At 58.4% G+C, this 13,425-nt stretch overlaps 2 protein-coding genes across 2 annotated transcripts in view; one reads left to right on the top strand and one right to left on the bottom strand.

Moving 5' to 3' along the window:
* Positions 1 to 22: 22 nt before the first annotated feature.
* On the bottom strand, positions 23 to 13,398 carry DNMT3B (DNA methyltransferase 3 beta). Its single transcript, XM_010722612.2, is given in 21 exon segments — positions 23 to 1,484; positions 2,385 to 2,470; positions 2,598 to 2,777; positions 2,780 to 3,043; positions 3,121 to 3,266; positions 3,469 to 3,553; positions 3,781 to 3,964; positions 4,237 to 4,349; positions 4,592 to 4,671; positions 4,904 to 4,948; positions 5,137 to 5,265; positions 5,692 to 5,833; positions 6,008 to 6,115; positions 6,622 to 6,780; positions 7,609 to 7,797; positions 8,123 to 8,220; positions 8,223 to 8,274; positions 8,639 to 8,742; positions 9,026 to 9,170; positions 12,482 to 12,670; positions 13,038 to 13,398. Coding segments are annotated over 20 exon segments (2,556 nt in total). The 5' UTR covers positions 12,587 to 12,670; positions 13,038 to 13,398; the 3' UTR covers positions 23 to 1,342.
* The window catches only part of CDK5RAP1 (CDK5 regulatory subunit associated protein 1), a 7,388-nt gene continuing 7,043 nt past the window's right edge, over positions 13,081 to 13,425 (top strand). Inside the window, exon 1 of the mRNA XM_019622105.1 lies at positions 13,081 to 13,323. Within this exon, the coding sequence (XP_019477650.1) occupies positions 13,081 to 13,323 (243 nt within the window). The remainder of the gene's footprint in view (positions 13,324 to 13,425) is intronic.

The raw sequence follows: 13,425 nt of genomic DNA, 5'->3' as shown, positions 1-13,425 counted from the left end.
ACACCGTATGAAACACATTCAACAAAACAGTATCGTTTTTTTTTTCTTTTCCTCTTATTTTAAAAGATTGTATAAAAACCCACAAAACTTTGGACATCAAAAATCCTTTAACTAAAAAAATAGCACCAGGGAGAGTTAGAAACCTTTACAAAGCATTAAAAAAGGCATTTCTGAGATCTACCTCCTTGCAACATGTTTATGAGCACACCATAAAAGGCAGCGTTCCAAGGAAGACTTGTCTACTGCGATTCTCATCAAGTCAGCTTAATGCCAGGACTGTTCTCGTTCCCCTTTTATCATTGTTTGCTTTCCCCAAGTCCTTTTTTCTCTATTTTCCTTTTGATCAGACGGGAAGGGACATGAGATCCGGCACATGAAATAGAGGATGCGACGGAGGGGAGCCCACGTGGCTTCAAGAAACAAAACTCATGGGATGGGGTGGCAGAGGGATGGGCATCTGTGGCACTGTGGACCTTGGCTGCTGGTGGGTGACAGCAGGGGGTGGTAACACTGCCCGCCCTGCCTACACCATGCACTCATTCTCAGAACATTTTCCCCTCTGGTCACTGCGGCCCGATTTCCCAGCCCCAATGTAACCATTCAACCCACTCAGCAGGATTTTGAAACATCAGGAAAAAAAGGGAAATGCTTGGAAAAGGACGTAGTGAATATCTGTAAACTACAGCCGAATGCATAAAACAGTATCTCCCTAACTAGAAAAGTAATTCTATCAGCTCACAGTTCAGTTTCAGCTACATTCAGGTCTAGGAGTCTCCACATTCTTACATAATGCCTTAAAGCAGCAACAGACATTAAACAACAAAATTTAAAGTTTTACAAAAGGTCTTAAAAAATAAAAATAAAAAAGATTTGGTTTGTGTATTCTGCATGTTCAGTGTACATAACCTGACCCGGGGCCCTCACACCTGCTGCTGCAGCTTGAGGATTTTTGGCAGTCGTTTCAAGAGAGGTTTATGCTTGTTTAGGAGGTGAGCAGCTCTGTAGTCCACATTTGCAGCACGCCAGCAGCTGCCTCCACCACTCACTGCTTTCCAGCTCTGGGCTCAAGCGGAACGTTTAATGCTCTGGAAGAGACTTCTCGCCTCATCAGTGATGCACGCAGCTTTGTGCTGGGTGATTAAAGCTCGTTTTGTCCATCATTTCCCAGGCAGTGCTGTCTGTAATCCCATCAGGAAGGCACCCGGCCAGGTTCTTTGGTTGAAGGCGCTTCCCGAGCCCTGCGGCAGCGGGGGCACAGTGCTGGGAATGGTGGGCACAGGGCTGAGCCCTCCTCGGGCAGCAGAGCTGCGTTGTGACGGAGAGACGAGGGATGCAGCGTGGGCTACTCGCAGGCAAAGTAATCCTTGAGAGGGGAGAAGAGGTGCTGGATGACAGGGATGCTCCAGGACCTCCCGAGCAGCTTCTGGCGAGCCCCGCGGCTGATGTTGGAGACGTCGGTGCAGTGCAGGGGGAAGCCAAAGATCCTGCAGGGCAGAGGAATGGGTGACGCTCAGCAGCTGCCCCGTGCCCATATGGCTCCCATTCAGCCTCCCGGCCTCACAGCCACCCCTCACAGTCCCCACGTGCCACCAGACCTCAGTGCCATCACACCCCACAGCCACCAGACCCTGGTAGCACCACAGACAAGTATTACAAACAAGGGAAGGCAGTGAGTCAGTTCTCCAGGCTCCCATACTAAGGTCAAAAATAGAGAGTAATCTTGGCTTGTGCTTTTTGCTCACTCATCTCAGAGCACCTTGCACAACTTGTTCAGTGTCAGCCCATGTCACCACTGCCCATTTTTCCCGGTAACACTTTCGGAGGAGCCTTGAGCCCATGGCCCCTGCACCATGAGACCTATTCCCAGCACTGCCCCAGGATCCTCTGGGTAACAACGGTGCTCCCACTGGTTGGATGGGAGTTCAACTGCCACATCTCCAAGGGCACGGCCTGACAATGGCTCAGTAATTGCTGTTTAACTTTCAAATCCCTGCATGCCTCTGGTTCAGCTTTAATTAGTTTCAATTCCAACAAATATTGGCAATTTAAATATAAACAAGTGAAAAAAAAATGAGCCTGTGTTTGCTGGCTGAGGCCTTAGTAAGCAAAAACTCCACCTTGTGCACGTGGAGTGCAGGACTGCTAGCAATTGCAGTCTGCTCTACCCCCACTCATTATGTTGCACTTTGCAGTAAATTTGGGGTTGCTATAAGGTGTGAACAGAGCCTCGAGCTGGGCTCAGCTCGGCACACATCCAAGCACTACGCACAGCAGCAGCACTTCCCTCCGGTGGCTGCAGCTCTGGGGACAGCAACACCGCAATGTCAAGCAGCACAGAGCCTTGCAAGTACCACAAACAAAATGAAACCATGGCTGAACGTTACCTGTTCATCCCTGGGAGGTTGCCCCAGAAGTAGCGTGCTCTGTGTGCAGCCGATATCTTGATAGCGTCGATCATAACAGGGTTACACTGCAGCCCGAGAGAGGGAAAGCAAGTTAGCAGAGGGGTCAGGGCTTTTTTTTGCTGGGAGCAGCCTTCCGTGGGTAAGTGTGGGTGCCCCATTCTTGCGCCCTTCCCAAAGCCGAGCGATCCCTACCTCCAGGAACCGAGAAATGTCCCTCTTGTCGTTGACCCTCATGGCCACCACGTTCTCAAACATCCAGAAGAAGGGCCGCTCCTCTCCAGCCTTGGGACGGGCGTAGTTGAGCAGATGGTAGAACTCGAAGAAGAGCCGCCCGGTGCCCTCCGTGCGGGGGGACCCAGGCAGGGGGGTGTTTAGGAGGGGGACCGCCCGCGGCCCCGCAGGTTTGGCTGAGGCGTGGGGACGGGCTCTGGTGGGCCTGGGGGAGACAGCGCTTGGCACGCATCCCCGGACGGAGCCACCGCAGAACTGCGTCGCCGGCCCCAGGCAGCCTGGGGGCTCCCAGCCCCGTGGGGCCAAACAGCCTCACCGTACGGAGCTTTCCTGGGCGGGCTGGCGAGCGAGAGGTCGTTACAGGGGCTGCCGCCAATCACCAGGTCAAAGGGACCCCACTCCTCGATCTGCAGCGGGCAGACAGCTGGTTATCGGGGCACAGCACCCACCCAACCCACCCTGAGCCAAGCGCAGTGCAGCTCACATTTCTCTTGGTGATGTTCCTGACGTCGTGCACATAGGTGATGTTGCCCTCGTGCCGCACGGTGCCCACTGCCAGGGGATCCTCGCAGATCTCAGAGGCGATGTACTTCTCCACTTGGATGCCCAGGTCCTTCAGCACCAGGTACCCTGCCCGGGGATGGGGGGCTGAGGGCTTTGCGCCGGGACCACAGTGCCCACATGCAGCACCCAGCACAGCCTGTGGGCATCATCCTCACCCCCTGCTCTCCTCCCTGCCTCCACCGATGGGGACGCACCCGCCCCATCCCCTTCTCCCCAAGCTTTCTGATAGGCTTGAGGCTACGGCACAGCCCTTCTTCCAGCACCTCACCTGTTGCTATGCCATCAAACAGAGAGAGCACTCTGATGGGTCTCCTCTTGGCTGGTGGCACCGCTGGGTAGATTTTGGGTGCATCCTGTAATGGAAGACAGCAGTGAGACCCTGTTTCCCCTTGCAGCAGAGCCCTGCGGAGCTCAGGGCAGTGCTGCAACGCTCCCCAAGTCCAGTTCCCTTCACAGGGAGCATCCGTGGGGGGATGAGCCCAGCACACCTGCATAGCCTAGATGAGATTGAGGCAGGGCCAGGACCATTAACCCCTCTCCCCTAACCCTGTGCACCAGGCTCACTACCCTCAGCCCTTACATATTCCTGCCCCTTGTCACTGGTGAAGAAGTCCTGCAGACGCGAGCTCCAGTCCTGCCGGCGCTGCAGCACCCCATAGCTCCTCTGGGGTTGGCACATGTAACAGTTCCAAGGCTCCTGCTCTTTCGCCTTGGCCGATGAGCCTCGTCCCACCAGGACCTCCAGGCATTCCACACAGAAGCACCTGCCCAGACACAGCACCCCTAGGTGTCAGCCCAGCCTCTCCTGCAGCCCTGTCCCATTTTGAAGAATGCTCTCCCCGACTGACGCATCCCAGGATTTAGGGCTGCTGACACAGACTGATGATTTAAGTCTGGGTAAATCTCCTACCACCCTCCCCAGGACCTGCCCAAGTGCAGCCAGCTCTGTTTTGCCTCACTGTAGTGCCCTGCTACCCCCTGACCCCCAGCCCAGCACCAAGCTCTGCAGGGACTTCCAAGGCACGGGGGAACCCACCTGCAGCAGCTGGCATTGCTGCAGAGCAGCAGCTCCTTGCCCTCGCAGCACACGGTGCAGTAGGACTGGTAGCCATCTTCGTCATACATGTAGAAGAGCTCCAGGAATCTATCCTGGCAGAGGGCAGATGGGAGGAAAGCATCAGGATCTGTACTCAGCTCCCCCCTAACCCCAGCTCAGAGATGTGCATCCTCAGTGCCTTGTGGGCACCACCCACAGCATGCAGGGAACTCAGAGGGGACCACGCCAAGGGATGACCCTGCGGTGGGCATGGCAGGCTCAGGTCTGGCAGTTTCCCCTATCACCCCCATCCCATTCCCAACTCGATGGCTGCAGCCTTGCTGGCCGCTCTTACCCTGCAGGTGTGGCACAGGCCCCCCTCAAACAGCGGGTGGAAGGTGGCTGGGTTCCTCCTCCCGCATGACAAGCAGCTGTCTGAGGGCAGAGAGAGCTCCACTCACCCCATGGCTCCTTACAGCCCATGGTCAAGGGACCAAGTGGAGCTGGGGACACCGCCCCAGCTGTTGGCAGGTCCCAGCCTTGCAGCCCTGTCCCCAGTTTAGCACAGTGCATTTAAAAAAGGACCGATGGATTCTGTCTGGTGCTGCCCTCCAGCACTTCCATCATTCCCAGCCCTTGTAGCAGGATGGAACAGGCAAATGCTTACCTTCCAGACTCCCGCTGTTGTTCGTAACTTCGGAAACCATTTGTTCTTTAAAAAAAAATAAAAAAGAAGATTTAGCATTCCACAAAGTAACTTTCATGCTGAGCAGCTAACGGAGCCCGACTTGCAGTTCTGCAGTCACAGTTTGGTCTTTAAGGCACAAGTGAGCCCAGCCAGAGCACAAAGGGTTTTTTTTATTTAGGAACCCATGCACTGCCCACACCACAGCCCAGTACCTCGAGTCTGGTCCTCCTCCATGCGCTGCTCCTTGCTGCTGTTGCAGGGGTTGCTCTTCAGCCTCTTGGTGGGAGGACAGTGCTCGAGGCACAGCACCTCCTCTGTGCCGTTCCTCAGGGCCCCATTTTCTGCAAGGGACAGGCAGCTCCAGTGGGGACACGTGAGGACATCAGCCTCCTAGCTTTGTCACAGTCCCACCCCAGAGCCCTTCCTCGAGGCTCCGGCTCACCCCAGGGTGCAGTGCTCATATGGGATGCCACAACCCTGCAAATCAGCAGAGATCATCTCTGCCTACTGGCATCCATTGCAGGGCGGAACTAATATTTTTGCTCCTTCTTCCTCCTCCTAGCAGATGAACCGAGGGAGGAGCTGAGTGGGACCTGACTATGTTTGCTCCCCTCTCCATGGGGTCTGTGCTCCCACTGCTGCCCCAGATCCACAGCCCCCAGATAGCCATAGATCACATTTCACTGCCAAGAGCAACATTTTGGAGAGTGCTTCAGCATGCTTTTTGGAGCCCCCAGCACCATGCTCAGCTCCTACCACCAGCCCACCTGAGCTTTTGGGTGGCTGCAGCCCTTTCACACCCAGTGGTTTGAAGCCGGTGAGCGCCCAATCGATCATGGGCTTCAGCTGCTCCTCCAGGGACTCCCCAGGGGCAGATGTGAACGTCTTCCCTGAGCGGCTCCTGGCAACCTGCAAGAGGAGGGCAGTGGAGCACAGTGACAAGGCACGGGGGGATGGTCCCCTCCCCTTCCCAGCAGCAGCAGCTGCCAGATTCCAGCACTGGGAGTGCCACGGCCACGCCAGCCCCCAGCTGCCCCCCGCCCTGTGCTCCCCATACAGCCCAGCTCTGCTCTGCAGTTATACCTCCAGGGCATGGTATATGGCTCGGCGGTAGGAGACCAGCTTATTGAACGTGGCAGTATTGAAATGCTGTCTGAAGGCCATCAGTCCTACCAGCTTGTCTGCAGAAACCTGAGACAGAGGGACAAAACCTCAGTGTTGAGCAAGGACACAACTTGCTCCTGTCCCCATATAGCCCCATATCCCATCTGGCAGAGAAGTTAGCAGTAGCTTTGCATGGAGCAAGCCACGCTGCAGCAGGGAGGGAGGGCAGAGGAATCATTGCACACGTGGCTATGATAGGCTGTGTGCACCCTCTGCTGGCACTGAGCCTCTGCAGCATGGCACCCAGCATGGGGCTGTGTGGGAGGGCAGTGCTCAGCAGGGCACAGAGTGAGCAGGGACAGCTCGGACAAACCAGGAAGGAAGATGGGAAGGGGGTGGGCTGCCAGCACCAGAGTCAGGAGAGCATCCCAGAGCTCCAGATTGCAAAGTGCTGCACTCCCTGCTCTGGGGAGGCTGCAGCTGGACACACACACCCACCCCCAGGCACAGGCAGCCGCAGAAATGGGCACAGATCACAGGGATTGGCACAGGAGGGGCTCCAGCCCACCTCCAGCCAGAAGCAGCAGGCTCACCTCAGAGAACTTCCCGTCCCCAAACCACTGCACCCATCGCATGCCCGACACCGCCTGGCGTTTGGATGTGGCTCTGTAGGAAACAACAATCGCTGGCCACCAGGAGAAACCCTTGATCTTCCCCCAGACGAGCTCCCCAATTCCAAATTCCTTCCCATCCTGAAAGCAAAGGATAACACACGGATGAGCCAGGAGCACGGACCCACCCATGCTTCGTCCCAGCACCCACACAAGGATGCCCTGGGCTGCTGCGGGGTGCAGAGGAATGGCTGGGCACCATGCAGAGCTGCAACAGCACTTGTGTGGAGCTCTACAAGGATGCTGCCAGTCCTCAGACTCCCTTGAATGCTTTGAGGCAGCTGGGGCTGGCTCCCACGTCCCAGCAGCTCCTAGGGCAATAACCCATTTATCTGTCTGCAGCACAGTGAGAGGGCACCCACCCTCCTCTGCTGCCCCCAGGGCACAGCAGGAACCAAGACAGAGCAAAGAGAGCAAATACAGAGCTGGGACACTTAGTTGGTGTGGCTGAGAACCTCCAGCAGGCAGCCCGGCACTGCACTGGCTCCAGGATCTTCCCACAGGAGCTGATGCTCATGAGTAGAGCACTCCTTCAAGTTTTGTTCAGCAATTAGGCACCTAATTATTCAGCGAAAAGCAATTGCCCAATTCCTGCAAGTCTCAGGCCCTGCCCTGACGCCATCAGGCACCAAATCACTCCGCTTTCACTCCCCCTTTCAGTATCTCCTAACAGAAAGCCAGTCTGTGGGCAGGAAGCTGCCCATCCCAGCAGGCACAGCTCCCAGCAAGCACGTGCTGCACTCAGGGCTGCTGGCAGTGCTGAGCTGCACGCAGTACAGACGGCTCAGTGCTGTGACGGTGCACATCCTGCACAGCCCCTGCTGCCAGCACCCAGAGGGCACAGACCCACCACCTTCCCTCCACCCAGCACAAGAAGGGGGTGCTGGAAGAGCACATCCTCCCCTCTACCTGGTACTCCAGAGCAATCCCTGCATCCCGGCTCTCTGGCTCCTCAGCCACCAGCTCAGTGGAACCATTCTGGCCCTCCTGGGAGCTGCTCCCCGACAGCGTGCTGCTGCTCTGCGATGAGTCCCGTGAGTCTTCCTCTGTCAGGTCGATGGTGGTGAGCACAGGCACGGCTGTCCTCCTCCGGGAGCTCTGTGTGGGAGAGAGTAGTGTGAGAACCCACAGGGAACAGAGAGCAGCCCCCACCACCTTTTCCCTAGAGCACAGCATGACCCCCAGACTCTGTGGCTGGGATCAGAGGGTCCAGGGCTGGGTGCAGCTAAGGGAACACCGCTTCGTGCATAAGACACACAGCAAAAAGGGCATCTCTTGCTTTCCTCCCTTCATTTCACCCCAGGCAGTCAAAGCGTCCAACTCAAAGGCACACACGCACCACAGAGGGAAACTGAGGCACGGGGTATGCGGCACTCAGGCCACCCCCAGCCACGCACACAGCTCCAGGTCCCTCAGCTCTCACCCGCAGCGGAGCTGGCAGTTCCCTGAGAGCCTCCACGCTGCTTGTTTCCTTGATCTGCATCTCGTGGTGGGTCTGCCCTGCCTGGAAGATGAGGCGACGGGGGGCTTCTGCCGGAGGCTGCTCTCCCAGCCAGCACTGCCTCGGGGCCTCACCTGTAGGAAGGAGCACAGAGGTGAGCAGCACACGGGGACACAGACAGCATTGGAGATGAGGGCACAGGGTAGACCCCGGGCAGAACTTGCACACCCCACTTGCACGTGAGTGCGCTCAACCCCACAACCTGGAGGCACTGAGGGCAGCTTTTCCCCTGCGGTTTGCAGCAGCCCAAACCAGGCATGCTTCTGGCATCCGGCACAGCGCTTTCGAAATGAAATGAGATTTTTACAGCAGGGCTGTGTGAGTGAGCAGCCCCTGCACATGGCGTAGTGGGAACGCAGAATTGTCACCCCGGCTGAATTTATGGCTCTTTCTTTTCAAAGCCTCACAGACACAGGCAGATCTCCAATCTGCACTCACCTCCTGTGGCTCCATCAGCGTGAGTGGCCAGGACAGCTCCTCCTTGGACAGGTCTTTGCTCACCCTCTTGTTCTTCAAGGGTGCCAGCCCCAGGCTCCCAGCATCTGTGCAAGGGAGCAGAGCAGGCTCAGCTGTATGAGCTGATCTCATGAGAGCAGTGTGTTGAGATGGGAAGAGATTGAAGCCTCATCTTTCAGACAATGCAGTGAGAGCAACACTTTTGATAGTCTCATCAAGTTTGCTATTCACTCCTTTTCCAAAGCAGAAACTCTCCCTCGATCTGGCCAAGCAAGAGCCAGAATCTGGGCACCACAACTCAAGTGCTCTAAAGCTGGGGCACATCCTGACCCCAGCAGCACAAAGCTTGGACTCCCCAGTGCCACTCACCTGGGGTGCTGGGCTTCCCATTGGCCTCCAGCAGCAGGGCAGCTGTGTCCTTAGTGGGATCGGTGCAGTCCTCGTCGAAGAGGATCAGCTCTGCCCTGCAGTTCGCCTCATCCCGGCCATGGCTCTTCTCCTTTTTCATGGCTGCCTGTGGAAGCAATAGGGGATGGTAAACTTAGCCAAAGAGTCCTCGGAAAGGCAGAGCGGGTTGTGTGAGCTATTCAGGCCAGGCACAACATATTCCCTTAGCAGCTCTCCTACAGCACCGGGAGCAGGCAGAAGGCTCTGGCTAGGGATGCATCTGCAGTAACACTGGGTGCTGATGGGCACCTGGACAAAACCTCCCTGGATGTGGCCCTGCAGATTCACCAGCTCCAGCAAGCCAACATTTGTCTCCCTAGAGAAGCACCAGGGCTATTCCCAGAGCTATTCCCAGCCCCGTGTGTCCATGGAGCACTCCCAGGCTCCGTGCTGTGCCCAGCCGTGGCTCAGACCCTTCCCATGCCCTCCGTGCATGCGGCACGTGGTGACAATCCTGCCCACAGCCCCCAGCCCCACGCACTGAGCTCCTGCCCCTCACACCCCACAGCTGCAGCAGCGGTGAGCACTGCAGACCAGGCACAGCCAGCAGCACCGCGGGGCCAAAGTCCTGTGCCTGCCGTGCTCAGCCCCCCGAGAGGCGTGGGGCCGGCACAAACATCTGCATCTGCAGCCATTTGCACGTCAGCCGGCCCTGCAGCTCCTCACGCAGGGTCAGGCAGCTCCCAGCTCCTCGCAGCGGCTGTAGCCACACTTTCACGAGACCCCCGCAAAGCCGAAACCGCCAGGAGCTCCGAGGCCAAAGGCAGATTGACCCCAAAAGAGCAAAGCGACGCTGAGCCCGAGCTGGGCGTTGCCAAACATTCCCGCCACGGAGACCTCTCCCATTCCCCAGCAGCACCCCCTGCCCCGCAGCAGCCATTTCACAGCAGCAGCGCTGGAAGCGGAGGGCTCCAGGAGCAGTGGGACACGCCTCGCCTGCGCCCGCCGCCTCTGCCTCCCCGCGGGTGCCCTTCCTGGATCGTGTTTTCGGAAGCGCCAGCTCCCAGAAGCTCCCAGACTCTCCCAGAGGCACCCAGGACGGTGCTAACGAAGCTGCCTCATTGCCAGGCCATGGGTCTGTGCTGCGACTTGCCCCTTCACCAGCACAGTCATTTCAGGAGCACGCAGATCAGCTCGAGGAGTCGGGGAGCGAACGGCTTCACCCCTCCAAGGCCCCGGGGGGGGATGCAGTGCAGCCCCCACCCCCAGCCCCGGGCTCCAGCCCGGCCGCCCCTTCCCCAGCGCTCCCGCTCTCAGCATCGCCTCCGACTGCTTCACTAACAATTGAGATTTCTGCTTTGAGATCATCTGTCAGCACCTCTGGCAAACAAAGACCAGTCGGGGTTTGATGTTTTGGACGCAGAGGGTTGGATTAAAACCCCGGTAAAACCCAAATGCGAGGGGGAATCAGGTGCCCGGCCCCCACCTCTCCGGGTAGGGACCCCAGGCACACATCCTCCCCCCGGCCAGAGACACAGCTCTGTAACAAAGGGACGAGGAGGGAAACTGCGCTGGCGGGAGCCTGAACCACATAAAGCCCTACAGCTGTGCACAGAAATCCCACTGCTGTAGCACATCTGCTCCCAGACTAGTGAAGAACTCCCAGGAGCTGCCCAGACTCACCGTGTGCCCCCGGCTGCCCTGGACACTTGCAGACATAGCCCCAGAACAGCAGCTGCTGGGGATTCTCTCCCCAGCCCTAAATCATCGACAGCAGTGATGCTGCCAGTAAAACCAGAGCATCCTAGCACTAACCAGAGCATCTCACAAACATGTCTCATTCAGAATCCCATAAACTGAGCGCAGACACGCTGCTCTCTTCAGTACAGGTGATGAACAGGGACAGTGCCAGGAAATGTGACAGAGAAGGGCAGCAAGGGATGGGGACACGTGGCTCTGAGGTGCGGGGAGGACAGCCCCAGGAGCCTGCTTGCTCCGTGCACTCCTCCAGCTGCACAGCCTGGGATCACTCAAGGACATCTCATCACCATCCTCTGATACGCAAGCGGGAGAGGGAACATTATACCAAAACACAGGCTGCAAAGCTAGCTAAACTCTTCGCTTTGCCTGGGCAGCCATCCCCATTCCTTCTCTTCCCCATGCCAGCTTCTGTACCAGGACACAGAGCCGTGCACCTCTAGCACGGTCACCCACGGTTCCATTCAGCTCCGCCTGCTGCAAGCTTGGAGAGCTCTTTGTCCTCACCTCCCCTCGCAGAAGCACACCAACATGTGCAGATAGGGCCTTACAAAAATAATAAGAAACAGAGCACTTCCCTCGCATGCTTCTCTCTGGCAGGGGGGAGGAGACAAGCAGCACCACAGCGCTCTCCCTGCTGAATGCAAGCAGACAGACACTACAGTGATACAGCCCATAGGACCTATGGAGAACCAACGACTCCAGGACTCCAGCTCTGATGTTCGAGGCTCCCCAAGAAGCTGGCGCTCCGGCAGCCCATGACACTGCCTCGGTGACCGGGACGTTCCCTGCAGCCATACCCCATGGAGACAATAAACCCGCTGCCTCCAGATCCCGCCCTAGTTTTGCAATACCAGCTTCTTTACGGTTTGCCAAGCTGCTTGAAGCCCGTGCCATGGCATTAACTGCTTAGGGATCCCGCGGCCGGGAGTGCCCGCTTGTGTCCGGCTGAGCTCCGGGCAGAGCACACCTGGAGCGCCCCAGCTCGGGGCCGGGGCAGCTCCGGGCCGGGCCGCTTTCAGTTTTCCTTCTTAAGAAAACAGAAGAAGGGCCCTTATCAGGTCGGTTTCCCCAGTAGGTGGAGAGATTGCAGGGGAGACGGGCGGACTTTGCCTCCAGACAGGGGCATGCATATCAAAAGGCTGGAGGGAAGCACTGCGCGATGGCTGGGATGGCAGCCATCACCCAAGCCCTCTTTGAATAACAAAAAGAACTAAAAGCCCCCAATGGTCGGGGCCGGCTCCCTCCAACCCCGGCTCTGCAGCCGGCTCCGGGCGATCACGCAACACAAATGGCCTTTAACGCTCCCCGAAACCGAACATTTCCCTCTAATCCTGCGAAGAAAAGAGTCGCCGGGTTGGCAGTTTAGTAAGAAAGGGAGCGCATTGGGGCAGATATGCTCATTAACGTGCCGGCCTCTCCCCCTCCCCTGCCCGCTTCCTGTGCCTGGCCCCTTCCCCGCTGCCGCTCTCCCTCCCCGCACGCCGGGCTGCGGCACTTCCCTCCATTTTCCCCCCCGTTCCTTTTCTGCCCTCCCTGCCCCGCTCCCCGCCGAACCGCCGCAGCCCTTTTGTGCCCCCTCCCTGCCCCCCTCCCCCGCCCCGTGCTCCATTGCCCCTTTGCATTCCGTAAAAGCTCGCTTGAAAGAAAAGAAACAAAACAAAACAAAAAACCACAAACCGGCCCCTCCTCTCCCAGCGAAGACCAGGCCTGGGAAGTCTCCTGGGCAGCCACCATCACGGCCAGCCGCTGCTCCAGCCGCTCGAGGCTCGTTACCATGCTCATCGCGGAGCCCGGTGCTGGCGGGCAGGGCAGGCGGTGGCCCCCCGGGTCCCCTCGGTACGGAGCGGCTACTGCATCCCCGCTGCCCTGCACAAAGGGAACGGAGTGATGACAATGACACTTCGCTGTCCCCGTCTCCCACCCGCCCTTCCCACCGCGGGGACAACTCGACGCTTCTTTACGGTTCGGGGAAAGGCAGGAATGGAAATCCTCCTGCGGGGCAGCGATTTCAAACACCGCCGTTCTCCTCTTCAGGCTACAGCATCCCAGTGTCCCTTGACCCCTCGCCCCGAGGGTGTCACCGCAGCCCCCGGCACTGTGCTGCCACACCGCAGGGACACCCCCCGCAGCCTCTCTCCCCGGGATCTCCCCGGGGCCCGGCGGCAGGAGGACGAGGAGGAGGTGGAGGTGTTTCCCCCGCACCCCTCGGCCGCTGCCCCGAAGCTGAGCGCACCCCGACTCCGGCCGCCCGCTGCGCTCCGTGCGCAGCTCGAGGGATGACTTCACGCTTCAGGCACCACCGGGAGCCGCTCTCCTGCGGAAAGAGAGAAAGAAGATGGACTGACACATCGCCGGCCCACGGAGAGGAAAACAAAGGTGTTCATGCCGAGCACGGCCAATGCCACCGCGGGCTCCCGGAAGCCCTCCCGTCTGCCCCAGTGCCCGCGGGGTTGATGACCGCAGCATCCCCGGACCCTCCCAGCCCCGAAGGCATCATTTGTCGCTTCGCCGTCGGGAAAGCGGGGCCCCGTGGCTTTTGCCGTGGTCTGCCGTGCCTCGGCCGTCCCGGCATCGCGGGAGAAGCCCAGCGCCCGCCCCCTCCGTGACAGCCCCGGCCGAGC

Source organism: Meleagris gallopavo, chromosome 22 (assembly GCF_000146605.3).
Source record: "Meleagris gallopavo isolate NT-WF06-2002-E0010 breed Aviagen turkey brand Nicholas breeding stock chromosome 22, Turkey_5.1, whole genome shotgun sequence".
NCBI classification, from domain to species: Eukaryota; Metazoa; Chordata; class Aves; order Galliformes; family Phasianidae; genus Meleagris; species Meleagris gallopavo.
Note: the sequence above shows the minus strand (reverse complement) of the source record. Positions and strands in the feature narration are given on the sequence as shown.